Raw genomic sequence first — 27,450 nt, forward strand, 5'->3', positions numbered from 1 at the left:
ACGACGCTTGTCGGGAGTACTTTCGACAAGATGGCGGACGAGGATATTACGCTTGATGGACAGCCTTTGCAATCCCTCCGTGTCGCCGATTTGAAAGCCGCGCTGGAGCAGAGAAATCTGCCCAAAAGTGGGGCGAAAAACAAACTCATCCAGCGACTGAAGGGGGTGAGTTTGCTGACAGTTTGGGGGGGGTGCGGGTGGGAGGGCGCCTCGGTGTGGAGTGTGGACAAGTTTACTAGCAGGAGGCTGTCGGGGGTGGAGGGTCTTAACCGACGGTGTGCGGGAAGTAGCGAGCAAGCGCGTCGTGTCGGTGCCACAAAGTACACACAACACCCCCATGTCGGACGTCGCCGGGACGGCTAAGCTAGCCGCGGGCTAGCGTTGCTACGAGCCGCAATTCGGGAACTAGTTCCGGGGATTGGGGGGGGCACCGTGTTGCACACACTTGGGAGTGTGCACCTGTCAAGTCGGGGCCTAAGCGAGCGGACAGCCGCTCTCCGTGGACGTGAAAAAGGAAAATCAAAACAGACCCAAAAAAAAAAAAAAAAAAAGCACAATTCCTAAGCACTTGTGTCGCGTGGGCCCACGTTGTTGTGTTTGGAGTCATTTTTGCCATTAAAGCCTGCAGCCCTCTCAAGGCCGTGGAGCTCGGCTTACATATGGACTCCAATTACTCTTACAGAACTTCCACCAAACACTGGAATTAGGCACACAGCTCGGGTCTTGAGTTACGACGGGGTTCCGTACCTATGCAAATGACACGGAACTCGAACCCGGTCACTAACCTACGCCAAGTACTCCAAGTCATAGTTACAGTAATTTTTTTTTTTTTTGATGAAAACACTTCAGGGCCACAAAAAGCAAAGCAGGAAGTACGGTGAGCGTGGCCGTGCCGCAGGTCCACCAAAAACTCTTCCGGACCGACAGGCAGAATATAAAACAAATTTAAGGGGGGGGTGATCTGATGTTATTTCACTGTTGCGTGCAGGCTCTGATGCTGGAGAACCTACAAAAGTCGTCCACCTCTCACAGCGGACTGCAGCCAAACTCTCAGGTGATGGTCACTTCACAATGTTTAAAAAAAAAAAAAAAACCTTCAATAGATTGCTCCTTTGTATTTGGGTTCCACGCTGCAGAGATATTCGTTGTTCTCCTTGCAGATCGGAGAGGAGATGAGTCAGAATAGCTTCATCCAACAGTATCTGGCCAAGCAGCAGGAACTCCTCAGTCATAGGCAGGAGCGAGAAGCCCAGCTTGAGGAGGAGACCGACGGTATTAGACGCTCGTAAATGCGCTGAAAATTGTCCAGGATATCAAATCATTGCAATGAGAAGCCATGAAAGTGACTACAGTAAAAAAAATAAATAGCGACTGTCAGTTTTTAAGTCGAGACGCCGTTCTGTCTGTCGTGAGGTGATTTTGAATCACTCCTTGCTCCCCCCGACAGAAAGCTCAGCAATGCCGGAAGAGGACGAAGACCAGTCGGACAACGACAGCTCCTCCTGCGTCTCCGACAAGGTCGGTGGTTCACCACTGGACGGGTACACGGGTACTACCTAAAAATACTTTGCACTTCCAATTATACAGTGCCACGGCGGGTCCAAGGTTTTGTCACCCACATCCCAAAAACGTGCGACATTAATTGGACGTTCTAAATTGCCCCTAGGTGTGATTGTGAGTGCGACGGTTGTCTTGTCTCCACGTGCCCTGCGATTGGCTGGCGACCAGTCCAGGGTGTACCCTGCCTCCCGCCCGTTGACAGCTGGGATAGGCTCTAGCGCTCCCCGTGACCCTCGTGAGGATAAGTGGCAAAGAAAATGGATGGATGAAATGACCAATGGTTGGGCACAGACAACTCTGGTGTGGAAATAATGATTTGATTCAAATGTGTGGATCATAAAAGTAACATCAAAACAAAAACAAAGTGTTCCTTAATCAAACCAGAATGCTATTGCACTCAAAAGGTTAAATACAAGTGAACTTTATTTGAAAATATATTTTTAAGACTTGTCATGATCGAATAATTTCCCATCATGCCTTTGGAATGACCCGACCAGACTATCCGGGAAGTCGATCTGACTTGTGAATTTTTGCACAGCAGAGTCACCCTGTGGCAGAGAGGGCGGGATCTCTGAGGGGCGAAGGTTCAATTTCACGTAGGCCAGATGGCGCTTCCGGCCACCAGGAGGACCCGGAAGCCCCCGGCGCCAGGATGCACAGCGCCACTTTTCCTCAAGGACACAAGGAGCCCCCGGCACCTTCTCCTCCCCGCGCCGTGGCCTCCCTGTCGGTGCGCGTCCTGGGCCAGCCGGACCGCCAGGGGCTTCCCCCGCCCTTGTCCAGAGCCCAAGAGAAAGAAGGCGTCGCGCCCAGCGAAACCGGATCGGCCCATTCCGTGCTCCACCTCAGCCGATCGGCCGGCGTCTCAGCCGGAGGTCGGGTCCGGGAGGACAGCGACGACGATGACGACGACGATGACGGTAGCGGGGATGATGAAGATTGGGGGCCCGGGCCCGGCGGTGCCCGAAAAGGCAACCGTGCCCCGACGCGACCTCCGCAGATGCCCGCCGGTGTGGCGAGGTCCAAACGTAAGCTTCAGCCTCCGCAGCACATCCCGCCGCCGCAGCCGCACCACAACCTGATGCAGCTCCGCCACCCGACGCCCCCTCCCTCGCCACCCCCTGACCTGTTTCCCCTCCCGGACACCCCCAAGCAGAGCCCACCGGACACCGACGACAAGGAGGGGGAAAGCTCCGGAGCGCCTGGCGACTCGCAGAGGCGAGACTCTGACTCGAGATCCCGCTCCAGCAGTCCCGAGCCCCCCTCGAAGCGCAAAGCGGGCCCACTTTCTCTGCTGGTGCACAAGATGGAGTCAGAGGAGGCGCAGACCAGCGCGGCTACTGGCGATTCCCCGGAGGGGAGCGAGAAGAAAGAAAATGAGATGGGCGGCCGCAAAGAGGAACTGACAAAAACGCGAGATGGAGAAGAGCTTGACGAGAAAAAGCAGGCAGGCAACGATAACCACAGGGCCGAGGCCCGCGAGTCGGGTTCCTCGTCTGATTCGGACTCGCGTTCCGACCCCTCGTCCAAATCCTCTTCGTCCTCGTTCGTCAGGGTTCAGTCACGCCGTGTGAAACAGACCAAGGTCAGTGATTTAGCTGATAAGATGTTATTCACTACGTAGCGCCCGCACAACATCATTGGATGAACAAAGATTATTATTATTATTGTTCTTCTTATTTGTGATCATAAAATGAAATTACACCGCAAATGAGTGGTTAGGAATCACCGGGGTTACAGCGCTGGCAAAGACTTTGGAAGATGAGGCTGCCTGTTGTCGCGCATTTGAAAGCCAAAGCGGTCGCATTTGCATTTGAATGTGTGCATCTTATCATCTCACAGACGGCCCAGCCTGGACACGGCGCAGATAAGGAGACGACGGGGACGGGGACAGAGAAAGGAGAACTCCGCAAAAGGTTTGTAGCCACCCGCCACCGCGAGGACAAGCAGCCCACACGATACTCGACTGGCCGCAAATTCAAACTCTCTCCTCACGTATGTCTTTTGAAATGTTGACCCTCATTTAAAATTGTTATTTAGTGTGTATTGAATTAGACGCAATTAAGCGATTGGTTAATACAATTAAAAATATTGTACATGCGCATGACAACTCCTAAAACAAACAGGATGATAAGAACCAGTCAGGATTGTTTTCCCGTGCTATTTTACTTCCAACATGAAAGCCATTATTTGACTCTAATGTTCCAAGATTTGACAATGATATCGGTTAGCGCGCATGCCTCACAGTCGAGAGACGTTCTGAGTTCAAATCTCTGCGCTAGCCTTCCTATGTCTTTTCCGTGGTCTCCCCGTTTATTTATTTTTTGGGGGTCTGTCTGTGCGTTCCAAAAACATTCAAGACTCTGAATTGTCCAGAAATCCAAAAGACCAAGCATACCGGGACATCACGCTGAACATGTTTGTGCTCAATGCTGTACGATTGCAACAAGGAAACAGAGAGTAACAAACCCAAAATAATATAAAACAATGTCATTTAGAAAAAAGTAACCATGTGGGGTTTTTTTTACTCGTTTTCAGTTGTAACGTAGTGATTAAAAAAAAAAGTAAACATCTTTGAACATGTGGACGTTAAATTTACAGTAAATACTTGCAACGTCGACCTCCCCAACATGGAAGCCACCTAGGCACGTTGTTCAACCGGACTGCTACAAAACGTTGGTTGCGTATCGAAAATAAACGGACAGATGATGTTGGCGTATCTGAACGGAACTATTCTCGTAGACTAATTGCGTTGTAATCCTCCATGAGACACCCACAGGTTATTTAAAATAAATTGAAAGCGGATAATAAATCAACGACAGTCATGGACGTTGCTATGTTTTCTGTCAGGCATGTCATGGGACACCCTGGCACCGGATTGGCTGTCGCCTTTTTTCCCTCCTTTCCCTAATGGGTCCTCGTCCTCCTGCAACATCTTGGTGTGATTTCCGTTCGTAGCTAACGACGGCACCCGGCCTTTAATTCATTACAAGACGTTTTAATAATATTGTCTTGTGTTTATATAATAGGAAGAATAGAGAATCATTGATATAAGTTCTGTTTCGCTCGTGAAGCCTGGATATAATCGGTTTATTTTTTATTCTTCCTCCTTTTACCCGACACCGCTTTCGCTAGCCAACATGGCTGGCATGCCCACATTGCATCCTTGGTAGCGACGCAGTAATTAGCCGTGCTGTGGGCGAAGCACTTCCGACGGGAGGCATTTTTTTTGGAAAACCCTCCGCCGACCGAGACGACCGCTTAGCACGACTGGGGATTGTGACCGTCGCCGGGCGTCTTTACCGCAAGACCGACGAGAATGCTATCCGAGGCAAACAAAAACGGGTATGAAAGTGAGCGAGCCAGAGGGCGACACTGGGTGGTGGTGATGGAGAAGGGAGCATCTGGGAATGGCCATGGGTGTCTTTTGTTGGGTTGCGTTACCGTACTATCTTTAAAAAAAAAAAAAAAATGCAGTCCATGTCATTAGAATAGTTGTGGATGAGGACCAACTCGCTCGCGCACAAACGCAAAACGCTGATTGCCGATTTGAATTGATTAGTACAATACTAAACTATCAATTACTTGCTCCAGGTGGGTTTTTTTTTTTTTTTGTCACACAAAAGAGTAGAGCTTTTGGTTTTCAAAAGGTGAGTATGCAAGTTTGGTGGTAGGTTTTTGAAGACTGCCAGCACGTTTCTCTTGTGCTTATCAAGCCTCCCTCACAACTAAGACGTCCTGGGTTTGGATATCTGCTCTGGTCCTACCATGTAGAGATTGCATGTTCTCCGCATGCTTGGTAATTTTCTCCGGCTTCCTTCCATTTTTCCAAAAGCAAGCAAGACTCAAAATTGATTTATAGTTGTTTAAATTATTTGACATGCAATTAAGTGGCAACCCATCTCGGTTGTCCTATGCCTCTCTCCTAAGTCAGCTGTGTTTTGGCTGCAGTTCTCCAAGCGACCCACGTGAAGATCACAACACGACATTTTGGTTTTTGGGAGCGTTTGCTGTGGTATATATCAGTTGTAACCCGTTCCTCCGCTTCTGACAGGGCCGTGTCCGAGCCCACAGAGGTAGCCGTGTCCAAGGCGGAACCCCGCGCCGAGGCAGGGGAGCCGGCGCCGGATGCCGAGCCCGTCGACGGCGAGGGCCGCCTGGAGGAGGTAAGTCTGGCCGGAAGGGCCGGGCGTTTGGCCGTCTCCTGTAAAATCCTCGCATCCTCACCCATTCGCAAACGGGCATGACTAGCTGACACTTGGCTCACTTGAAACCAACACAACCTGGAAAATAAGTACAGTGGTACCTCGATTTATGAGTGAGCCAACTTACCAAGTTTGCAGGCTTAATGAAAGACAATGCAAAATGCCATAGACGGGCTCACAAAACTCACCTTGATCTTGTGTGCACTATTCTTAACCCTATAAGCAACAGATTTTTTTTTTTTTGGGGGGGGGTGGGTTAAGCAAGACACTGAGATCATAATTATACCCACAGGCATATAGTTTTAGGGACGTCACACTTTCTTTTGCATCGGAGTCTTTGATTCTCAGGATCTACCAATAGTGTTCTGATCTGATACGTTTATAGTGCATTAAAGTAAAGTGTGCGTCTAAATTTTCAAAATGAATCTACATTTAGCAGTACTAAAATTACCCATGCAATGTAAAACAAAGTTACTGTGATCCCTTTTGCACCGCAAGATTATTTTGCCTCTTTGTTACCTGTTAAAAATCAGACAATGGATCAAACATCAATCCTTTTCACCGAATGTCTTTCTGCTGAAAATCACATGGTCAACAGTGATTTTCGATCATGTGATCAGTTTGGACCACGGCGAGTTTTTCTCCGCTGCGAAAAATGACAAATTCCTGCAGTTTATTGAAAGATCAGCGGTTGTGTGCTCCAGTCATCGTTGTGTATTTATGTTTTGTACTGCTCCCTAGTGGATGAAGCACACACAATACAAGGAGCTGCACAATTTTGCATTCTATCCTGGTTTATATGTCGTGGCCCTGCTTTACTCAGACTTTTTTGTGTATGTGTGTGTGTGTGTGGGGGGGGGTGTTATTACAGTTGTCACTCCGTGTGTGCGCGTGCGCATGTGTACATTGTTATCCATTCCTGTTACTTTCATGTTTAGTAAATGTTTGCATTGTTTTAAATGTTTAAAGACCTTAAAAAAAGTAATGCTAAAACAGGCCTTGGGTGTATTTAAATAGCGTATTTTCATATTGTGGATTTTATTTTAACGCCGGGGGTTTTCTTTAACATGACCCCCACGTTGGAGGGGGAATTATTGAAAGTATCAATTGCTGTTTTATTTCAAATGCATTACTGTATAGTGCTATGCTAATGAGGGGGGCAATTTCCAATTTTGGGTGTTTTATTCCAGTCATTTCATTGAGGAAAGATGAGTTGACTGATTCGTATTGTAAATCAAGGCACCACTGTATTTTGGGCTACTTTTTGACCAGTTTTTACAATTGGAGCCTTCCCGAGTTGTGTTGAAGTTGGGTGCCGTGGTACGTCGTTGCGTTTTAACTCAACTAATCACTCGTAACGCTCGAGAGTGCAGACGCCGGGTAGTCACTGACTTAGATTGTCCGACTTGGACTGCCCGAGGTGCATGTCCCACATCGAAGGGCTCCTTTGTCACGCAGCCACCGTCGCATTGTGCTTTCGCTCTTCGCTTAAAGCGTTGTGTAGTGTCACATCTGGCGTTAACGTGGTCGGGTTGTCGGTCTTCATAAGTGTGTAAAGTGTTTGAGTCGTGGGGTGTGTAGTGATGCATCGTGGCTTGTTTCTTGCCTCTTTTCTTCCTCTCTCCTTCTTTGGCCTTTTGTATCCCCTCATGAACGCTTCTCTTAAATATATTTATGGTGTGATTGTTGTTTTAAAACCACATTGATTGCTTTGTTATGAAGGTGCCCATGCCTCTTCCATTGCCCCTAATGGTACAAGCTGCGCACTACTACTACTACTACCACCACCACCACCACCACCACCTCCACCTCCACCAACAACACCTCCTCCACTCCTACTCCTCCTTCAACTCCTGTCCCGATATGCCTGAGTGCGTCGCTGCTCCCTGAGTTAGGCCCAGAGTCTCCAACCCCTTTGTGGCAATGAGTAAAGTCTGAAGCACCAGCTGGAACTGGAGCTCAGGTCAGAGCGGCAGCAGCGGCGGCCCCGGTAACGGCAGACCCCATGTTGTCACGGTAACCTTGGCGCAGTTGTTGGAAACTCAGCTGCTCGCTGAACGGAACTGGACTGTACTTTTACGGTGCTGATTTGCTGACTGCGGGCCAAGGAAATGCGGCCCAGCCTGCCGACAGCCGGGTGCCCCCTTGTTTTGTGACACTGGACGGAACTTGCACCACAAGTCAAACGTGGACAATTTTCCCGCTCTCAGATTCCACTGGAAATATGACACTTATCAGGCACGGTGTAAAAGAAGCTGTTCCTCACGGACACCTTGAACAAACAAACAAAATGGACTTTAAGCCATGGAAAATTTAACTTGTGGCTGGACGTGTTGACAAGATGTTCCGCACTGGATGTGAATAATGTGAACCTGCTACTTCAGCCTCCGTGACGTCTAGTCTGGCCGCACCACAGGCGCTTGACAGAGTTCTCTGATGTGCCGCTGCTTCCTGGATTACAATTCCGAACGCACCAAAAGACTTTTTGTTAACATTTTTCAAATTGCTTTTATTTTTTTCGAGAGCGTCAGAAGGACTTTCCAATGATTTGGATTTGGATTTTATCTGCCGAATCAAGGACGTGAAAGTGAACCTCACCTGAAACCCTCTCACGGACTCAATTGTGACTTTGTGAACGGCTGCTGACGAGCAAACGCGACAAACCCCCTTCAAAGACTAAAAGCGATCAGTTCCTGCACACTCAAATCGAGGCATGCCCTCACTCCTCCGCCTTCCCTGATTGGATCCTTGTTGCCTAGATACAGTGCACAGGGTTGTGCAGTTGGGCCCTAGTCGAGCCAGTAAGGAATCAGGTGTCAAATGGTACCAGGCAATCACTTTTCACCATTTAAAATGTATCATTGCTAGAGGAATTAACATTCCTCTTTGTAATTCACAAATTATTTGATACTGCAGTTTCATTTGTGATAGTCTGACTCAAGTGGTAGTGGTAAAACAATGATGATACTCTGCAGTCTATTGTTTAAATATGCTCATCCTTAGTGACTTAAGGAGGAAAAAAAAAATCTCCAGGTCTCAGTTTTCCACCTCTGGTTCATAGAACGCAAACAAAATTGTGAGGAATTGTTCAATACGCAAACGGCACACAAATCATGGGACAGTTTTGAAGGACCTTTAACCCAGTCTGAAAATATAGATTTAAAACAAAATATATGGGGAAAATCATGTGGACACACTCATCGACTCAGTGTTGTTTTTTTTTTTTTTTTTTTATATATATATTTTTTTTTACCCTGAATCACACACAATCACACAATAGTGTCTCAGAGGTTCATCTTTGTGTCCATGAGCAGAGGTGGAACACTGATGTCTCGGGGCTCTCCTCAGACATTTTTTTTTAACACCCTGTCCCCCCAAACCCCCCAAAAAAATCCTCGCCACATTTTCCTGTTTGACCTCTCGTTTTCCATTTTGAGTTCCCATCTCACCCCCCGCACCCTTTGGGGTTTCTGTATGTTCTTTTTTCTGTCTCTCCTTCTCTTTCCAGGGCACCGCTCCAAAAGGTTTTGCCGTCCGCAAGATCTCCCTGACCAGTAGGTTGACAGAAATGAGATAACCCTCGAATTTTAGATTCTCGTCTCTATCTCTGTCGGGTTTGAATTTCTCCCTCTCGCTCTCTCTCACACACGCTCTGATTCGACTTTGTCTCTCCACAGGCAATAAGACGCCGCCCACCGACACCGAGGGAGGAGCCGGAGACGCCGACGCCGCAGGAACAGCGGTGAGGAAAAGACGTTGGGGCTCCAGCACGGCGGTAACCGCCAAGAAGCCATCCATCAGCATCACTACCGAGTCACTCAAGGTGGGGGAAAGAAAGAAAAGTTTCCCAACTTCGGATATTGAGTGGCAGGCAGAACTCATCCTTGGTCGTGATCATTTCATCTCTGAGTTGGTTTTCTCATGTCTCAAATCCTTTCCGTGTATGTGTTCCACAGTCTCTAATCCCAGATATCAGATTAGCCCAGGAGGCCGTGGTGGACCTTCACCCAGAGGAGCTGCAGCTCTCCGGAGACGAGGGCCCCGCGGACAGCGGTCAGGGCGACGAGGATGAGGGCCTCAAGATCCGACGCACGGTTACGCAGGTAAGGAACCGTCTGAACGGAGCGGAGGGGCTTCCGCCTTTTGCCCGCCGACCTGTAAACCTTTGAATGCGTGCGGTCTCTCCAGGTGGTCCCCGGGGACGGCCAGGAGAACGGGCAGGCCGGCGAAGACGAGGACGCCGAGACAGCGGAGCAAGAAACCTTGCGACCGACCCCGGTTGACCAGTCTAGGCAAGCTCCTGCTGAGAAGATTCCTGAGAAGGTCGACGAAGATGTGAAGAAAGGTGAACCCTCCCAACTTCCTGTTTTCAAATGTTGATATTTCCCTTCACACTCGTCTCCTCCTCAGTTCCCCCAGCCGACGGTTTGGTGCGTCGCTCCATCAGTCAGCAGCGGTCCGGCGTGTCCATCACAATCGATGACCCCATCCGAGCCACGCGGCGGCCCTCGCCACCCCGCGGAAAACTGTCAAATATCATCCATGTGACCAACCTGGTGGGTTTGGAAGCGAGGCCGAAGCACAGTTCTCACGATAATGGCTGGACAAAGTTTTGTGCTTGGCGGCCGCGTGTTTTTTTTTGTTTTTTTTTTTTTTTTTTTAAATAATGGACCGAGGGGCCCGGTCATTTGTAAATTAAATGAGGAAGAAAGTATAGCATCACGTATTATGCATTTGTAATAAGTGATTGATTCCCAGTTTTGTCACGCTCCAAATACGTGAAATGTTGATTCTGTACGTTCAAAGGTGCGACCTTTCACCCTGGGCCAGCTCAAAGAGCTTCTGAAGCAAACGGGCAACGTGCTGGAGGAGGGCTTCTGGATCGACAAAATCAAGTCGCACTGCTACGTCACTGTGAGCCGCGGACGCCGCTCCTCATTTTGGGCCTTTGCCCATCGGCTAACGGTCTTCTCTCCGCCCCTCCCAGTACGCTACGACAGAGGAGGCGGCGGCTACCAGAGAGGCTCTTCACGGGGTCAAGTGGCCTCAGAGTAACCCCAAAGTGCTCGGTGTGGACTTCTGTGAACAGGATGAGGTAAAGCAGGCTACACGCGCATGAATGTGCGCACCGCGTGTCCTAGTACAAAGAGTCCGTTCTGCGAGTTTTCGCAGCGTACACGAATTTTGTGTATGTTTTGCTCACGTGATTATTTTCGATAAACAGCAGAAGGCGATAGATATAACCCAACGTGGCGGCCCCATGAGATGGATGAAAATGGATGAATTCATCTGTTTAATTCTGTGCCCGCAAATGCGGTCTCAATAGAACAGAAGAACTTGTCCATCCATCCATTATCCGAGACGCTTATCCTCGCGGGGGTTGTGGGCCAATCCAAAAAAAAAAGCAAGGCTTCAAAATCCCTTGCACTCTTTGTGTCATTTTGACTTTTGTTTCTGTCCCCCTCGCGCAGCTCGACTTTCATAGAGGTTTGCTCAAGCCAAACCGCGAAGAGCCGCAAGTCCCGCAACCCGTCCCGCCGCCCAGCCGGCCGCCCCCACTCATGCCCGAGCGGGACAGGGAGCGAGACCGGGACCGCGAAAGGGAGCGAGACCGTGAGAGAGAGCGAGACCGCGGCACACCCAGCGTGCGGGACCTGTGGGCTGAGCGGCAGCGACAGATGGAGCGCCGCGAGCGAGCCCGGGGGGAGCGCGAGTGGGATCGCGACAAGATCCGAGAGTTCTCGAGGCCGGGGGCGGACAAGGGGGAGCGGCGCTCCAGGTCCCGTGACCGAGAGCGGCGGAGGCGGGAAAGGCCAAAGAGCAAGGAGAAGAAGCCTGACAAGAAGGGTGCGTTATCATTCCACAAGTTGTTTATCCAAATGCAACCAACCTCAACATTTAAAACCCAAAACAAAAATGCCAATTTCTAGGTTTCGTAAGCCCTCATTAATTGAAAATGGCAATTCCCGTAGCATACTTCAAAACTCGTTGTAGCCCCGAATTAACAATTTTGTCAGAATTCCCCACCCGTGAAAGCAAGTGCATCCTCTTGGGGAAAGAATGTCTTGTCAAAATAGGTATGTAAACACAGTCCTTTTAAAAAAAAAAAAAAACAAAAAAAACTTCAATCTAAATTTTGTCAATGTTCACCAATTTCAAAGTAAAATAAGCCGTCCACGTGCATGGATCGCTCTCGAGTGGAAAGGTGAACGGTCGAGGCCGAGCGACCTCTGCAAAATCTTTCCGACTGGGAAGCACATTCCTCGGGTCAAAAGTTTCCAACGCGTCGATAAATCAGTTTTGTGTGCTTTCTTGTCAGTGGAAAAAGATTCTCCTCGCGTTATCGTTTTCTTAGCTGAATTTAAAGTTACTCGTCGCTTTTTTTTTTTTTTTTTTTTGCGTGTGTGTGTGTGTGTGTGAAGGAGGGGCACTGTCGGGGTTGGAATATTGGGAAATTGTCAACACTGAAGGTTTGCAGACGTATTTAGTAGGGTCAGTGCTTTGGACTTTAGGAGCCACAAGAAAAATAAATTACAATTGCGAAAAAGGTGAAGCTCACACCCGTTTTCAGGAATCGATTTACCCCTTCCACGGTGTTTAAATACATTTTCACATTAAAACAGCATTTCTTAACATATTTGAATGCGCCCCCCCCCCCCCCCCCCAAAAAAAAAATGTAACCATAGAGCGTGATGTGTTGTGCGCATACCTCTAGTCGGCAGTAATGCCAAAGGAATGGTGTTCTCGGGCCTGTGATTTGGAGAAGGGACGGAAATTAAGTGTTCACTATACAGTGCATATGTTTATTTCAAAGGCTTTAAAAAGCCATCAAGCAAAAACTGCACATACCTGCAAAGGATACGTGCCACGTAAAAATATTGCGATGTACAGTGGCAGCGTAATACAGAAGGATTGGTCGCCCCGCCGTAGCACAACTTACGCAACTGTTTTGTGTTTTGTCATCAGCAGAGAAGGTGGACGAGCCTCCCGCAAAGCTGCTGGACGACTTGTTCCTCAAGACCAAGGCGGCCCCTTGCATTTACTGGCTCCCGCTCACTGAAGAACAGGTTGGTGGTAGTTTGACGGCAAAGCAGTACCTTGACAATTTGGAAGTCTTTTTTTTTTTGTTTTTTTTACAATTTGCCTGTATTTGCTCATGTTTTCATGCATCTGTGCCAAAAAAGTGGAGTTCAATGATTAACACTGTCCGGTTCTGAGTGTGAATGAAATGAAATAAATCTGTATTTTTGTTTTTATGTCCCCCTCCACCAGGCGGCGCTGAGGGTGCAGGAGCGCAGCGAGCGGCAAAAGGAGCGAGAGCGGCGACTCAAGGAGCTGCAAGACGAGCAGGAAAAAATGCGGGAGGAGCGCAAGAAAGAGCGGCTGAAGGCCCGCGAGAAAGAAGACAGAGGCGGAGGAGCGCCGGCGTCCGGAAGGGCGGCCGACGCGGAGCGGGAGAAGGAGCGATGCCGCAACAAAGAGGGCGAGCGGAGGCGGGAAGGCGGGTGGCCGCCGGCCGGGCGGCGCTCCCGTAGCGGAAGCGAGAACCGAGACAGGCGCCGCTGAAGCGCGCGGAAGAGGAGCGGCAGACTCCCTCGTGATGTGGCGTCCGTTTGGAGGGGGCAGCGTTGTCCTCCTGAGGTTTGAGAGGCCTTTTTGGGTTTTTTTTTTTTTTTTTTTTTTTCTTCCCCTTCCTTCTTCTGTGGTTCCGCAGTTTATTCCTCCCAAAGCCCTATAATAAAGTTTAAAATAGATTCCCACGTCCTTCAAAACCTTTCTCGAAGCAGTTTGTCTTTCCACTTGCTTCAGCTCTGAACTTTTTACAAACCAGAGACGATTCTTTGTTTAGGGTTTTTTTTTTTTTTTACATTTGATCTTGTTGAAACACATTTTTTAAAAAAAAGTATCATAGTACTTGTTGATGTCAAGAAGACGAGACAGAGCTCCCCCCTCTGTAAAATCCTATTTCCATTACTCACAAAAAAAAAGTGAGGGAACCTCTGGGCTTTGGGGTGAAATTTCAGGATGAACCGGAAATACTCTGTGATCTCGAGTCCAGATCCGTTCTAAACTTTTGAGCGTCTAACTTGGGTTGGTGGTTTGACATGAGTTAGTAGAAAAGTGTTGACTTGCGGACGATCTCGCATATTTCAAGTTCATCCCGTATTTTGCGCTCCAAGCCAAAGATCTTGACCTCTTTGTAGTGCATCGAACGATCCAAGCTGTTTGTCTTCTAGCTAAGAGATGAATTTTGTTTTTAGTTGAGAATTTGATTTTTGTTGTTGTTGCTGAATGTACCAAGTTATGACAAATAAGTTAATAAATTTAAAAGTGCTGTTCAACATCAGAAAACCTTGCTCTTTGCCGGGGGGGGGGGGGGTGTATATTCAGTGACGGACAGGCTGGTGGGAAGCTTCAAATCTCTTTTTATATGATCTCTGAAATGTACAACCACAAAGCCGTCTTATTTAAACTATCGTCGAAACACAAAACATGTTATTACAGCATACAGAAATGACAGTAATTGTCCTCAGATTTGACTGGTTTACAAAATCCCTAACGGTAACGTCGAGATTTAAGTGCAAAACATTTGCTAACAAACAACTGAGCAGGATCCCTTGTTCTTCTCCAGCAAACGAGCAGTAGTCTCTTTCCTTTTCCCTTTTTTTTTTGTGTGTGTGTGTGAACGTACAGTAAAAGTAGAACAACAGCAGTCGAGGGGGAAGGTGGATGCGAGTCGAGAAGAGGTCGTGGGAATGTCTTAATATCAGCAGTTGAACCGAAGGACGAGAGGGAGGCGCTCGTCGTCGTGCTCAGTTGTGCGCGGCGGCGGCGGCGTTGCACACTCGGCTCATGTGACACGGGTGGCAGAGCAGATGAGAGTCCAGCGGGAAGCACTGCCAGCCGGGCTTATCGGAGAGCTGCTTGCCGCACTCCTGCCGAGGCGGAGGTGAGGAACGCGTGCGGGAAGTGACGTCAGCTTGCGCGCAAAAACAGGATCGTGGTGCAGGGGGGGGGGTCTTGCGTGTCACTCACCTCACAGTGGTAGCACTCAAAATGGTAGTCCTTGTTCATGGACACGACCCTGAGGATCTCCTCGCTGCCCTGCAAAACGCAAATCTCAAAATGAAGCCGTCGCTGGAGGAAAGGCTGGTAAAAAGAATTACATACGCTCGAGGACAACATTTTTGAGGTGCAGTAATTTGCCTTTTCTAGGAAAATGTGGACATTTTGAAGAGGGAACTGACCTCGGTGGGCAAGATGGGCTGCAAGCAGGCTGCACACTTGGGGGCAAAAGTCCTGCAGATCGGGAAACGACGGCAAAGATTAGATAAGACTCGAGCGACGCCGCGAGAGGGGCGCGAGATGCGGGCGGGTACTTGTTGTAGTCGGCCACGCAGTAGACGTTGCTGTGCTGGTCCACGGTGAACGGCACCCCGTCCAAGGCCTTGGCGCACACCACGCAGCGGAAGCAGCCGGGATGGTACGAGTTCCCCAGCGCCTGCAAGATCTGAGGCCACGACCGCAAACGGTAAGCCGCGTGTTTGTTTGTTTGTTTTGGGTGTTCGAGTATCTGCTTCCCCCGGGGCCTTCCGCGGTCGGTTCCCAGCGGGCCGCCGGAAGTGCCTCTTTGGAGAATTCGCCATTTGTTCGCTGAGAGGCCCGTGACAAATCCTACCCTTTTGGACTTTCTCATATATTCAAAGCTGCGGCGGCCCGAGTAGTCCACTCTACAAAGTTCACAGCGCAGAAGCCGATTTATTTATGGAAAATGTTATGGGAAAAAGAGGAAAAAAAAAAAAAGGGGGTGGAAGTTCCACATTTCAACGTATGAAGCGCACTACGGGTCGAAGGGGACATTTTGGGGAGAAGCGTTAGAGCGTTGATTTTTTTTTTTTCCGTTATTTGGGGAATTTTCTCACTGAAAATGCTGAATTCTTCAAGTGCACATTTAAATGTTGGATATGATGGCGTTTTTGAAAATGTGTGAATTTGATCATCAATTAGGGAATTTATTTGTGGGATTTAGAACCCCAAAAAATAAATAAAAAGGTATCTTTCACAATAAAAGGAATTCAAAATTAGAAATGTTTAACATTTTGAAACTTGAATCAGGTGACATCTCAAAATGATAAAAAAAAATTTAAAGGGTGGGGGGGCTGTTGGGATTGCGAGCAATAGTCAGCGAAAACTCGGAATTCCGTGACCCCGCGTGAAAAATTCTCATCCCTGAATAGTAGAAACTGTGAGGTTGGATTTCCCCTCATGGAAAAAAAAAAAGTGACGGTGTACACCTGTTCCAGAATGAGGTGGCCGCACACGCTGCACTTCTCGGCGGCTGCCTGGAATCCCGAAAACTGCAATCAGAGCGGAAGAAATGCAATGAGGGGTCGACGACGACGAGCGGAAAAAAAAAAAAAAAAAAAATATGAAAACAAGAGCCTAACCATGTAATCTTCTTTGCAGTACACGGAGCCGCTGACGTTGTAGAAGTCCTTGTTCCTCAAGGCGCGTCCTGCGGGAACCAAACCGTTTCAAATCATTTCTGCCGTCTTGTTTCGCTTTTTTTTTTTTGTTTGTTTTTTCTTTTTTTTTTTGAAAAACTCACCGCAGGAGACGCACGTGAAGCAGCGCGTGTGGTAAAGGCTGTCCAGAGCCTGGCAGGCGTTGTCCGCGCCGTACACCCCTTTGCCGCACTTGATGCAGGTTCCTAGCAGGGGAAGGGAGACAGAAATGGGGTGTTTTTAAGACGGGGGGGGGGGGGGGGGTGTTCGGATCGACGCTCGTAAAAGCCGCTCGTTCCCACCGCTGTGAGGGGGGCGGGCACTGGGGGTTCACACCCAGGAGCCAGGCCCGTTTGCTGACATTAAAGGGAAATTCCAACACTTCCTGTTACCCCCCCCCCCCCGTCACCCCACCCACAGACGCTCATCTCACTCCTGAGAGGAAGCCTGCACTCATGTGTGTTAACTTATCTGCAAAACGGTGCGAGGACATCGCCGGGACGGCAGAGGTTTTCCCGAGGAATAAACCGGCACCCATCGCCAAACACGTCATTAGGTAAGTCCGTATTTTTACGACTCCGAAGTGAAGGGTAAGCGAGCGCTCGGGCGGTCTGAGGCCCCCCCGCCTCGCTCCGTTCCCTGCAATCTATTCCGGGATCTGCCCGTTTAAATGTTTGTTTTTAGAATGCGGCTGAGAGTGCCACGCAAACGGAGCATTCCTGCGCCCGACTCAAAATTGGCATGGCTAGAACGCTCCGGGAGACAGACCGACGGACGGACGGATCGGTGCGGCGATGCGGGGCTCAGTGTCGAGCCGCTGCTCCTCCGCATTGAGAGGGCCCAGATGAGGTGGCTGGGGCATCTGATCCGGAGGTGTTCCGGGCACAAGAGACCCCGAGGACGACCCGGGACGCGCTGGAGAGACTGTCTTTCGGCTGGCTTGGGAACGCCTCGGGATCCCTCCGGAAGAGCTGGAAGAAGTGGCCGGGGAAAGGGAAGTCCGGGTATCCCTGCTGAAACTACTTCCCCTCCGCGACCTGACCCGGAAAAGCGATGGAAGATGCTTTGGAGGTATGGATAGAACCCTCCGGTCCTCGAAATAACCCATCTGCAAAAACATCTCTTGAGACGCTTGACTCAAGCAGAGGGACAAAAGCGCATTACTGTCCGAAATATTATATTTTTAAAAAACATGACATTGGGAGCCGTTTGGGATGCACGCACTTGCCGGGGAGAGCCGAGCAACGAGAGGCTGCGTTCTGATCTAGCGCAGAACAGGAGACGACCGAACGCGCTCTTGCCGGTGAGGTCCGCCCCCACTCGGAAAGAGGACGCGTCAGAATGGCGACTCGCCCGGGGGGGGGGGAGATCGGCCGCTGCTGCCGCACGCGCACCCGACTGCAAGCCGCGGCCGGCCGAGCAACGCGGAAGAGGAGCCGGCTAAACGCCAAGCGGAACGTGCACACTCACCAGCGAGATCTAACCTCCGCTTTGACGCTTGCTGCAGTTGCACACGCTCGCTGCCGAGCTCCGCTCCACTCTTACGCGCGCGCTTGTTGGCCAGCGCGTGGGTAAACGACGCAGCCTCGATGTCGCCGGTGAGTGTGTGCGGCAAACGTCCCAATAACACCAGACCTCCGGGCTTTCCTTCTCTTCTGCGGCGCTCGCCGGGCTGGCTCTCGTCCTCTCGCCAGCGACTGCGCGCCGCGGCCGGCCGCTGGCTCCCGCTCGCAGGACTGACTCGTCCGGACCGTAAAAATAAACCGGTGATTACGGATCCGGCTGGCGGTTACGCTTACACTAGCCGGCGAGATGGCGACGGGCGAGACTCGTATTTCTTCCCAGCAGGCAAAGCGCTGCGCCGTTGCACGTCCCCTGAGGGAATGCATACCTGAGCGGAAAAACAGGCTGTAGCGCAACGCCCCTGCATCCACACACACACTGCGGAGCATGACTGTGGCCTGAAGTCACCAGGGGGAAAACACACCCTGCCACAAAGAAATGGTACACACACACACACACACACACATTCATCCAGCCACTGTAACGCGCACACACACACACACACACTGAGCCCTGCACATCTTTGCGTGACTCACACTCGCGGGCGCCGCGTCTATCCAAAAGTGCAATTTTCCACGCGATTGTTATTTTTCGCCGTCGATGCCCATCGCCCGTCTGTTGTAATACGAACAACACGGGGCCTGTCTCCTGCTTGTCCGGATCGGTTTTAAAAAAAAAAAAAATGAAAAAATACGCCTGCGTGTCCCGGCAGCTTCCGTGCGGTCGATATGGAAAAATGTGACCGGGGTAAAAAAAAAAAAAAGAAATCGGGAACGGATTACAACGCTCGTCAATCGGCTGCGGTTGTGCCCGTCGTTCTGTCGTCGGGACAATGTGAGCGCCACGAAAAGTCAACTTGTCTCACCAAAGAATTCCTGACGGTTTTCCGCAGCGCCGGGCCCGAGGTCCTCCTGAGCTTTGAGCGGGGACCCGCCGGGCGTCGCGCTGGCTTTGGACAGAGCGGTGAGCCCCGCGGACTGATCTTTCAGCATCAGCCCCTCCAGGAGACCCCCGCACTCGAGAGCCGCGTCCCTCAGAAGAAGGCGGGTCAGCTCTTCCTGGTAGCGCGTGCCGGGCAGGTCCGAGTGGCGGCTCTTCTCGCCCGGCACGTCTTTGCCTCTCGCCGCCGACCTCTGCTCGTCCCACCACTCCGGGCCCGCCTGGTAGCACGCGGCGGCCGGGCTTCCGACCGCCGGCGGATAGGAGTGCCGGCTGTCGTACGCCTCCTGACGCGGCCCCCCGTCCAGGTATTGAGTCCAGGCCTCGACGGGGGTCCTTCCGTACGCCGGCCCCGTCTGCAAGGAAGCGGTCTGCTGGTGCTGGTGCTGCTGCTGCTGCTGCTGCGGCGGCGGCGGGATGGAGTACCGAGAATCGTAGCCCAGGCTGATTCCGCTGGTCCGGTTGCTGCTGCAGCGGCTCCCCATGGGGCTGCCGCCGCCCCCTCCGCCTCCGCTGGCCGTGCTCGAGGCGAAGCTGGACCGGGGGCTGACCAACACGGACTCCTGGAGGCTGAAGGATGAGCACGGACTCAGGGCGGGCCCCGGCGGGTAGAAGAAACAGTCAGCCGGACGGTGGGGCGGGTGAGACAGGGACGCGGGTCTCGGGTTCTCCCACAGTTCGCTCCCCGCGCTCAGCCGTTTGTAGAACAGAGCCTCCTGGAGCGAAAGCCGCTTGTGCCTCTCGGGTTCCGACAAGTAGCCCGTCTCGGCCGTGCCCCTGGGAGCCGACCCGTACCCGGCGGCGGCGGCGGTGGGGTACGGCGGCGGCGGCGGTTGGGACAGGAGCTGCTGCCTCCGGACCAGCTGCTGGAGCTCCAGGGAGTAGCGGCGCTGGTTCAGGGACGCTTTGTGGCCCGCAAAGTCGCACTCGGGGCCCGGGCCGGACTCCCGCCTCAGGTGGGAATCCAGGCCTTCGCCCAGGTAACATGAGGCCCTCTGCTGAGGGGACCGCCGCCTAAGCGGGGCCAACGTGGAAGGGTGAGGCGATTGGTCTGCGTCCGGCTGCACGGAGGAAGACTGAGGAAGCTGGGAGGGGGACATTCCCAGACTGGGACCACCAGCGCCGCCGTTCCCGTTGCTGTTGTTGGTGTTCCCGGCTGGGTCGTGCTTCTTCTTGGAGCTGTTGAACTTGACGCTGCCTGAGTCGGTCAGCTTCAGTTTTTCCAGCAACTTGCTTATGGGTCGATCCATGAAGAACGAGGCTTTTTTTTTTTTTTTATCCCCCTGCCGTTCTAAAATCTTAATACGCACGCAGCTCCAAAAAAAAAAAAAAAATGAGCACCGTCAAATGATTTCCAGCAGAAGATAAAGAGCAAAATAAATCAGAGGACTCCTGCCATGACTTTATCCTCACTGCTTGGCCATCGTGTGGACAACCGACAGGCGCAGATCGGATCCACCGGACTAGTCAGAAGCAGAACACATGCGGGACATTTGGAACGGCGGAGGGCCTCTTTTGTGGACCCTCGCGTGGCTCCGCATCTGCATCGCCCCCCCCCCCCCCCCCGACCCCCACCAAAGTCTTGCTTCGATCAGCTTTCGGCTCAGTCTGCTGGGAAAGTGCGCTTCCTCTCATTGGCTTTGCAAGAAAGTAAAAGAAGGGACAGTCAAGGCGACCGATCCGTCCGTGCACGACTCACCCCGACTCCTGCCATTCATCCCAGGAATAAAAACAAAAGTCACTCCTCGTCCTCCCTCGCGGAACGCAGCGATCGCTTCGCGCTTGTCCGGTTGCGGAGGAGTTCGGGAAACGGAAGGAAAACCGACTGGTCTCCGACATAAAATCCCTCCCTGCGCGTATTGCACGGTCGACAACTTTCTTTCTTTCTTTCTTCCCCTAAATAATGACTTGCCTCCCCCTCTTCTTCTTTTCTTTTTTTTTTTTTAAACAGTCAAGTCCACCATGAAAGGGTTATCCAATTCCGTTTAGCGACTTTCAAACTAAAACAAAAGTGGTTCCCGTTGCCTTGAAACCAATAGGATGGCAGTGCGTCATGTTTTATTTTGAAGGCAAAACTGTTACACGGTCGTTCCGTCGGGGTCGAGCGTGACTCTTGTCGTTTCCTGTATCAGTCAACGGCAGCGGCGAGTAACCCCCCCCCCATTCCCCCCCCCACTAACTGCAACACTTCACCTCATTTAATACCAGTCCTAAATTTGGATTAGTGTGTCATACAACGCCGCTTTACGACTTTATTTGACGCGATAAACGGTCGAGTGAACCCGGGGCGGCGCTCTTTTGCATGCGTGTGTGCGGGGCACTATTTGTTTGTACCAGCAGCCTGTGGAATGCGCGGAGGCACACGCTGGAGGCGTGAGGCGGCCGCCGGGGAACGACGGAGCCCTTCACCCCGGAATCCCCCCCGCCGCCGTCGGCCTGCCGGCGCACACGCGCCCCGTTGGCCTCGCCGCGCCTCCACTGCGAGTGGCAACTTGTCTGAAAAAGCTCGCGGTGGCTTCTTCATCCACTCGAAACAAGAGTCGAGGGAGCAGCAAATACAGTCGAAGAGAAAATTATAACGTATATACATGTACATATAAAAGAACCAAACTACAATATGTATAAAACACGCCGACCTCCGCTTGGTACCTACATTTTAACCTTTGTTCCTTGTAATGTATCATTTAATTTAGCAGACATGCCAACACAAATCTTTCATGGCTAGACTGGTTATTAATTCCACTTCATAACGATAATAGCAGTTCAGACTCATTATATGTATGTAATCATAATAACTTGGGAATTTGGCTTCGAACATGTGGAATAAGGTAAGAAAATGGTGTTCGTTTTTTTTTTTTTTGCTTTTAAAAATGTGAGATTTTGGGGAATGTGAAAAAAAAAACGTTAGATCTATCTTATTATATCTGAAATGAGTGCAATATTTGATGTTGGGAAAGTGTGACAAAGGATTGAACAAGTAGAGAAGAAAAGAAAATTTCAACGTGATTAATTTTCATGGAAAATATTGGAACTTGTGAATTTGGGAACCGTGGCAAATATTTGCCAGGATGTTTTGCATGACATGAATGTTTTGGAGTCAAATCCGTACGTGTTTTCCCCGAGACCACGCAGGGGAAACAAATAAGCGGTTTTGACTGCATCTAGCGGCCATTTAGTGTATTTGCAGGAACCGGATGACGTCGCGTCATCCGGCGGATCGCAGACAGATTGGCGCCGTCCAACGGTCGTTTGGTGTAACTGCAAGGCAACATGGCGGCCCCGTTGAGAGCGCTGTGTTTCCCCGGTGAGACAAGACAATACGTTTTATTTGTGTGTTGACGTGGCCACACTTGTTGAGTGTCGGGTCGTTTTGCGTGGCGGTCACAGTTTGTTTCGTGGGTTTAATATTTTTTTGGAATATGTTAAAACTTCATAAGTCCACGGCGGTCAGGTTGTCTCGGAGTGGCTAACGGCTAATGTTAGCAAGTGTCAGGAGTCCATTCACTCGACCCTTTCCACTGATGTGTTTCTTCTTCTTTCTTTTTTTATTATTATTTTGTTATAGCCTTAAAACACTGCGGCCGGAGGTTGAGCACGACAACAGGAGCCCAAGCGGGAGAAAAGTGGAGGAAAGAGTTAAGTGGGACTGGAATGTCAAAGACGAGGTCAACTGCTACCGATTAGCAAATTCGTCAAGATGCCTTCTTGCCATTTGTGTGTGTGTGTGTGTGTGTGTGTGTGTGTGTGTGTGTAATTTCTACACTCCCACTCTTTAGTGAACACGTATTGAAATGTATTGGAGTTCATTAATTCACTGTCTGAAATTCAATAATTCGCTGTCTGAGATTCAATAATTTGTTGTCTGAAATTCAGTTTTGTTGTCAGAATTCACTTCCGGTGCCACTTGTCTACTTCCATGTTATTTCCATGTTATGGAAGTAGGCAAATGCCACCGGGATTTGAATTCGAAATAGTATTTGAAATTAAAATCAAATTGTTACGTGGATTTGAATTTGAAATGTTAAATTCAATAATTCACTGTCTGAAAATCAACAATTCGCTGTCTGAAATTCAACTTCGTTGCTAAAATTCAGTTTCGTAGTTCTAATTTGCTGTCTGAAATTCAATAATTTGCTGTTAAAATTCAGTTTCGTTGTTAAAATTCCATTTCAAAGTTGAGTTCTATTTCCATACGGTAGCAAGTAGGTACGTGTTCAATTGTTTAGTACTGACAAGTATCGACCTCGTTTTAAATCTGAGTACAATACCGATATATATATATATATATATATATATATATATATGTTTGTCAGCTAGTATTTGTATCCATGTGATGTTTAGGAGGCTGACGAAATTTGGACACTGCACACTGTTGACGCTGAGGTCTTCCTGAAATTGGACTACGGCGGCGTTTGCTCTCAAGTGTTAGCTGCGTTATTTAAAATAGGGCGCTAAACGCGTGGAACTATAAACATGAGATCTTTAAACGCAGATTTTTGTTTTACGCCGACTCGGTCTCGAGCAGAACAACAGACGACTCGCTGTTGTGTGCGAGCGGCATCAGACGTTCAAACGTGTCCGAATGAGACAAGGCGTACGTAGATTTCTTGAGGCGCGTAGCGGTCTGCGTTTTGGATGCGAAATTCCACGCTGTCGGGTCTCGCCTAATCCCGCCCTTGTCTTGCGTTCGTCAACTCGGGGTTCGAACATAAACGGTTGATTTAGACCTGCATTGGAGGTTTTTCGAACATAGGAAGCATTATAAAGTACGAAATGTGTGACAGAAAAATTCAAATCTGGGTCCTCTGGATTAGATCTGTACCAAATTGGGACTTTTGGTGTCCTTGCACACATTTTTTTTCACCGCTCTGCTGAAATCCCGATGAATTGTCGCTTGTAAATATTGACCGAATACCGTTTCATATTTGCCATTCAGGCACGGACTCGCACGCAGCGGCACCGAATACGGACCCCTGACTGATCTTCCGGATTGGTCTTTTGCAGGTAGGCGTTCACCCGACACAAATATGTAATGTTGTGTCGCCTTGAAAAAATAATCATAAAAAAAAAAAAAAAAAAAAATGGCGTCGCCGGGTTTGGATTGCAGACGGCAGGCCTGCGCCGCCAATGAAGGGCACGTTGAGGAGAAGGCGGGAGAGGGAAGAACTAGCGGTACGTATCTCGACGCGCACTTGTTACACTTTCAAAGGGCAAAACTCGCTACGTGGGGCGCCGCTTAAAGGAGGTCGAGAGAGCGCGAGAGTGCATTATTTCATTTCATAAAACTCTTTCCGTGAATGGCCCGTTGAGCTTTGGCGCTTCTGGTTTCTCGCCTAGAGGCGCATCGTCATGCTCGACTCCGAGATCGACCGAGGCATCGAGTCGTGTCGGGAAAGGGACGAGGAAGCGCAAAGACTCCGGGAGCGCCAAAAGTCTCTGCTGCTCAAACCTAAAGGGCACCTCCTCAAGAAGAAGAAGAAGAAGAAGGAGGAGGAGGAGGAACCTCACAGTTAGAAACAGCCTGGTAAATACTTGTCCCCCCCGCCCCCACCCCATTTGAACGCAATAAATAATTTCCAGCCACTGGGTTCGTGCAGGCCGTCCTTTGGGATTTTTCCGCTGTTGAATTCTTTACAGCTTCCACTGGGGGGCGGTGTTGCCGCAAGAAAGGCCAAACGGCAGGTCACCAAAAAAACGCCATTTTGTGCCTTTTGTGGCCACAGGGACCGGCGCTCGATGTGTTGTTAATCTAGTGGAGGACCGGGGTTCGAATCCCGGCCCCGCCTGTGTGGAGTTTGCGCGTCCTCCCCGTGCCCGCGGGGCTTTTCTCCGGGCGGGCACTCCGCTTTCCTCCCGCATCCCCGAAAGCGGACTCCAAATCGCCCCCCGTCTGCGACTGTCGTCTGTCTCCGTGTGCCCTGCGATTGGCTGGCGACCAGTTCGGGGCGCGCCCCGCCCCCTGCCCGACGACAGCCGCGATCGGCTCCGGCGCTCCCGCGGACCTCGTGAAGATAAGCGGCTCAAAAATGGATGGATGGATAGCTTTTAACTAACTTTCGTCCTGTCCCTCCCACCGGCTTCTTCCTCCCTCCCTCGCCTTGTTTTGCTTTTGAGGAAATGAGAAGCAGATGTGGGCTATTGTTGGGGGGGGGGGCTGAGGTCTTTTTTGACGAAGGCAGATCAGCTGACAACACAGGAAGTGCCCGTATATTATAGTCCAGCCGCGTGATTCCAGCTGACCTTTTTTTCCTCATTTTCTCGAGTGTCAGCCTTATTCCGAAATGGGATGAATTTGTATTTTTCTCTAAAAATCCTCCACACGACTCTAACAACTTGAATGGATTTGGTTTTATTAAAATTGAAAAAAAAATTAATGAACATTTGCATACAGAGGAAAACAGAAGTTTGGACATACAGTGCAATATGAAAAAAAACTTTTTTTTTTTATCATCATCACTGACATCTGAAAAAATGTTTCCTGTTTTCGGTCAGTTAGCAAAAATATTGCGAAAGCTAAATATCCCAAAAATGAGAGAGCATTTTATAGATACATTTTCAATGTGTTCTGCAACTCGTAATGAGGCAAGTTTGCGCAAGCCTTTTTAGTTTTTTTACCCCTATATTCTGAATAGGAGTGAAATCAGAGATTTTGTGACTACACCAAAACAGGCTTCCCCGAGTGGTATGTCAGCTGGCCATTCCCGTGGTGTTAGTCCTTGCATGTAATTGTTTGAACAGATGAATGTCACTTTCAGGCATCTGGAAATTGTACCCAAGGATTAACCAGACTTGTAAAAGTTACCGTTCTCTTCCTGGTGTACTTGCTAACTTGTTTTTGAGTTTCCCGAGATCTTACGCAGAGAGGGGGTGAAAAAATGGAGTTCCAATCGGGTGGGGGGTGGGGCATACTTCTTTTTATATTTTGTATGTAAACGACTGGTTTCAACTCTGAGTCCTGAGCGTCACAAGCTTCGAACGCTTCAGTATTTTCGGGCGCTTTTGTCCAGTTGTCTTTGCGGCATCCGTCAAACCTTTTTCACTTCGTCGCGGTGGCGGGGTGTCGAGGAAAGAAACGAATCCTTTTGGGAACGAGGCTGCGGCGCTGCGAATACTTTCCAGATGCGCACCGCGTCGGCATTTCGCAGCGTACCAAAAGGGGCGCTGTATCTTTTTTTTTTTTAAAGCAGATGTTTTCCTCAGTCGGAAAAAGTAGCTGTTGAGGTGCCATTATGTAGGTCACCGGGGGAGGGGGAGGGGGAGGGGGGGGGTTTCCAGGTTGAATTGCAAGTTGCCATTTCCCGCAAAGGCACAGAGAGGCCAGACTGTGAGATGATGTGTCAGCACCAAAAATAATAATTAAAAAAAAAAAATAATAATAACCTAAGACTCATCAATATTTCCCTTTGCTTGGCAATAAAAAAAAAAGGGCACAAGAAAAATCTCATTTGCTTTTATTGATACAATTGCCATTATCAAAAATAATGACTTGAATTCACCAATTCACCTTTTTTTTTTTCCAGCACCATAAATAGCATCGATTTGTTATCGTGCGCTAATATCTGGATTGCGTTTTGAAAATATTCACCCGATCAGCTCCGCTCCGTGAAAGCGGGATGAGTCGCGTCGTCATTGTCGCGCGGCGCCTCTGTCCAGCAGGACTCTCGACAATGTGCAGATGCAAAAAGAGGAAAAGGAAGACGACCGCCTCGGAGCCAACGGGAACGATCGCTGTACTTCAAATAATAATAATTACACAAATGCACCCATAATTTACAAAAAAAAAATAATAATAATAATTGCACTGTATTGTTGGAATCGCTCTGTGCTGATCCATTTTTCTCTCTTCTGACCTGTGCAGGAAAAGAAAAGAAAAGAAAACAAAAAAACAATCTGTACCACGCGGAGTTATGGATTTAATATCTCCGCTTGTGCCGCATCAAACGTCCGTGGACGCAATATTAAGGAAAAACAAAAACTGTCATTATTTTGGGCGTGGGGATCGAACATTTTTGCCTTGTGCCTTTTCTGTCTCGTAAATTTTATGTTTCCCTAGAATATGAGGGGGGAAGGTGACCCCGACCCACCCCCACCGTTGGTACTGTATATCCCATCCGGAGTCGAGGTCGCAGGCATGTCGTTCGTCATGTAAATAGTCGCCGTACAAATCCGGTTTCTACGTGGCAAAAATTGCAGAAAGCACCCAAATATGTGGACATCCCGATCTTCCAACTTGTCTTGTCTTGTCCCCTCCGTTCTCCCAGTTTCCACCTTCACTTGGCCCTCACCCGCTCATTTTTGGGTCCCGCCGTGCTAGTCCATCAGTCCCCGGCGCCTAGACCTTGTCCAGAAGCGATCTCTGGCAGTAGAGGAGGCGCCGGGGTGTGCCATACTTTCTGAAAAACAGCAGCACCCCCAGGGTGACCACCACCAGAACCAAGAGGAGGATCGGGATCACCACGGCGACCGGTCCGCCGGCGCCGCCCTGAGACTCGTCCACCTCCAGGATGATCACCTCCTCTTCGCGACCCTTCTTGGGTTCCTCGCCTTCGCAGCCCATCCAGTCGCTCAGCGCAGATTTGGGGTAGCCGGACTCCACTTTCATGTACTGGTTGTTGAACTTCCAATACTTGTTGGCTTTGTAGAAGTAAGTGTACGCTGAAGGAAAGGTGCCGTGGTCA

The 27,450-nt window shown here is 49.9% G+C and overlaps 4 protein-coding genes across 10 annotated transcripts in view; 2 read left to right on the plus strand and 2 right to left on the minus strand.

Annotated features, from left to right (window-relative positions):
- On the plus strand, positions 1–14,593 carry acin1b (apoptotic chromatin condensation inducer 1b). Of its 5 annotated transcripts, XR_009793357.1 has the most exons (18): positions 1–165; positions 989–1,054; positions 1,161–1,272; positions 1,448–1,518; positions 2,099–3,145; positions 3,403–3,476; positions 5,615–5,726; positions 9,274–9,319; positions 9,443–9,588; positions 9,722–9,868; positions 9,954–10,110; positions 10,176–10,321; positions 10,572–10,679; positions 10,753–10,860; positions 11,237–11,612; positions 12,732–12,832; positions 13,038–13,406; positions 14,460–14,593. XR_009793357.1 is itself a non-coding variant. In XM_061808761.1 (17 exons), the coding sequence occupies exons 1-17, from the start codon at positions 31–33 to the stop codon at positions 13,329–13,331; spliced, it is 3,246 nt and encodes a 1,081-aa protein (XP_061664745.1). In that variant the 5' UTR covers positions 1–30; the 3' UTR covers positions 13,332–14,083. The 5 variants fall into 5 exon arrangements, 4 of the variants coding, with proteins under 4 accessions (XP_061664745.1, XP_061664746.1, XP_061664747.1 ...); XM_061808761.1 differs by lacking the exon at positions 14,460–14,593 and having other exon boundaries at positions 13,038–14,083; XM_061808762.1 differs by lacking the exon at positions 14,460–14,593 and having other exon boundaries at positions 12,735–12,832; positions 13,038–14,082.
- On the minus strand, positions 14,561–22,023 carry ajuba (ajuba LIM protein). The gene is made up of 8 exons (XM_061808768.1): positions 18,699–22,023; positions 16,375–16,476; positions 16,214–16,281; positions 16,061–16,123; positions 15,146–15,276; positions 15,014–15,065; positions 14,802–14,870; positions 14,561–14,701 (listed from the first exon to the last, which is right to left on the minus strand). The coding sequence occupies exons 1-8, from the start codon at positions 20,020–20,022 to the stop codon at positions 14,579–14,581; spliced, it is 1,932 nt and encodes a 643-aa protein (XP_061664752.1). The 5' UTR covers positions 20,023–22,023; the 3' UTR covers positions 14,561–14,578.
- The window catches only part of mrpl52 (mitochondrial ribosomal protein L52), a 17,581-nt gene continuing 5,295 nt past the window's right edge, over positions 15,165–27,450 (plus strand). For 2 of the 3 annotated variants that reach the window (XM_061808773.1, XM_061808772.1), the window contains exons 1-5: positions 21,949–22,076; positions 22,338–22,407; positions 23,709–23,776; positions 23,880–23,944; positions 24,110–24,296. In XM_061808773.1, coding sequence (XP_061664757.1) covers positions 22,043–22,076; positions 22,338–22,407; positions 23,709–23,776; positions 23,880–23,944; positions 24,110–24,286 — 414 coding nt within the window. In that variant the 5' untranslated portion in view covers positions 21,949–22,042 and the 3' untranslated portion in view covers positions 24,287–24,296. Of the gene's footprint in view, positions 15,298–16,690; positions 18,275–21,948; positions 22,077–22,337; positions 22,408–23,708; positions 23,777–23,879; positions 23,945–24,109; positions 24,379–27,450 lie in introns of those variants that run through there. The other variant, XM_061808771.1, reaches the window with a different exon arrangement.
- mmp14a (matrix metallopeptidase 14a (membrane-inserted)) overlaps positions 24,545–27,450 on the minus strand; it is an 8,413-nt gene continuing 5,507 nt past the window's right edge. The window contains exon 10 of the mRNA XM_061808770.1: positions 24,545–27,427. Within this exon, the coding sequence (XP_061664754.1) occupies positions 27,105–27,427 (323 nt within the window). The 3' untranslated portion in view covers positions 24,545–27,104. The remainder of the gene's footprint in view (positions 27,428–27,450) is intronic.

Source organism: Syngnathoides biaculeatus, chromosome 21, assembly GCF_019802595.1.
Source record: "Syngnathoides biaculeatus isolate LvHL_M chromosome 21, ASM1980259v1, whole genome shotgun sequence".
Classification (NCBI taxonomy): domain Eukaryota; kingdom Metazoa; phylum Chordata; class Actinopteri; order Syngnathiformes; family Syngnathidae; genus Syngnathoides; species Syngnathoides biaculeatus.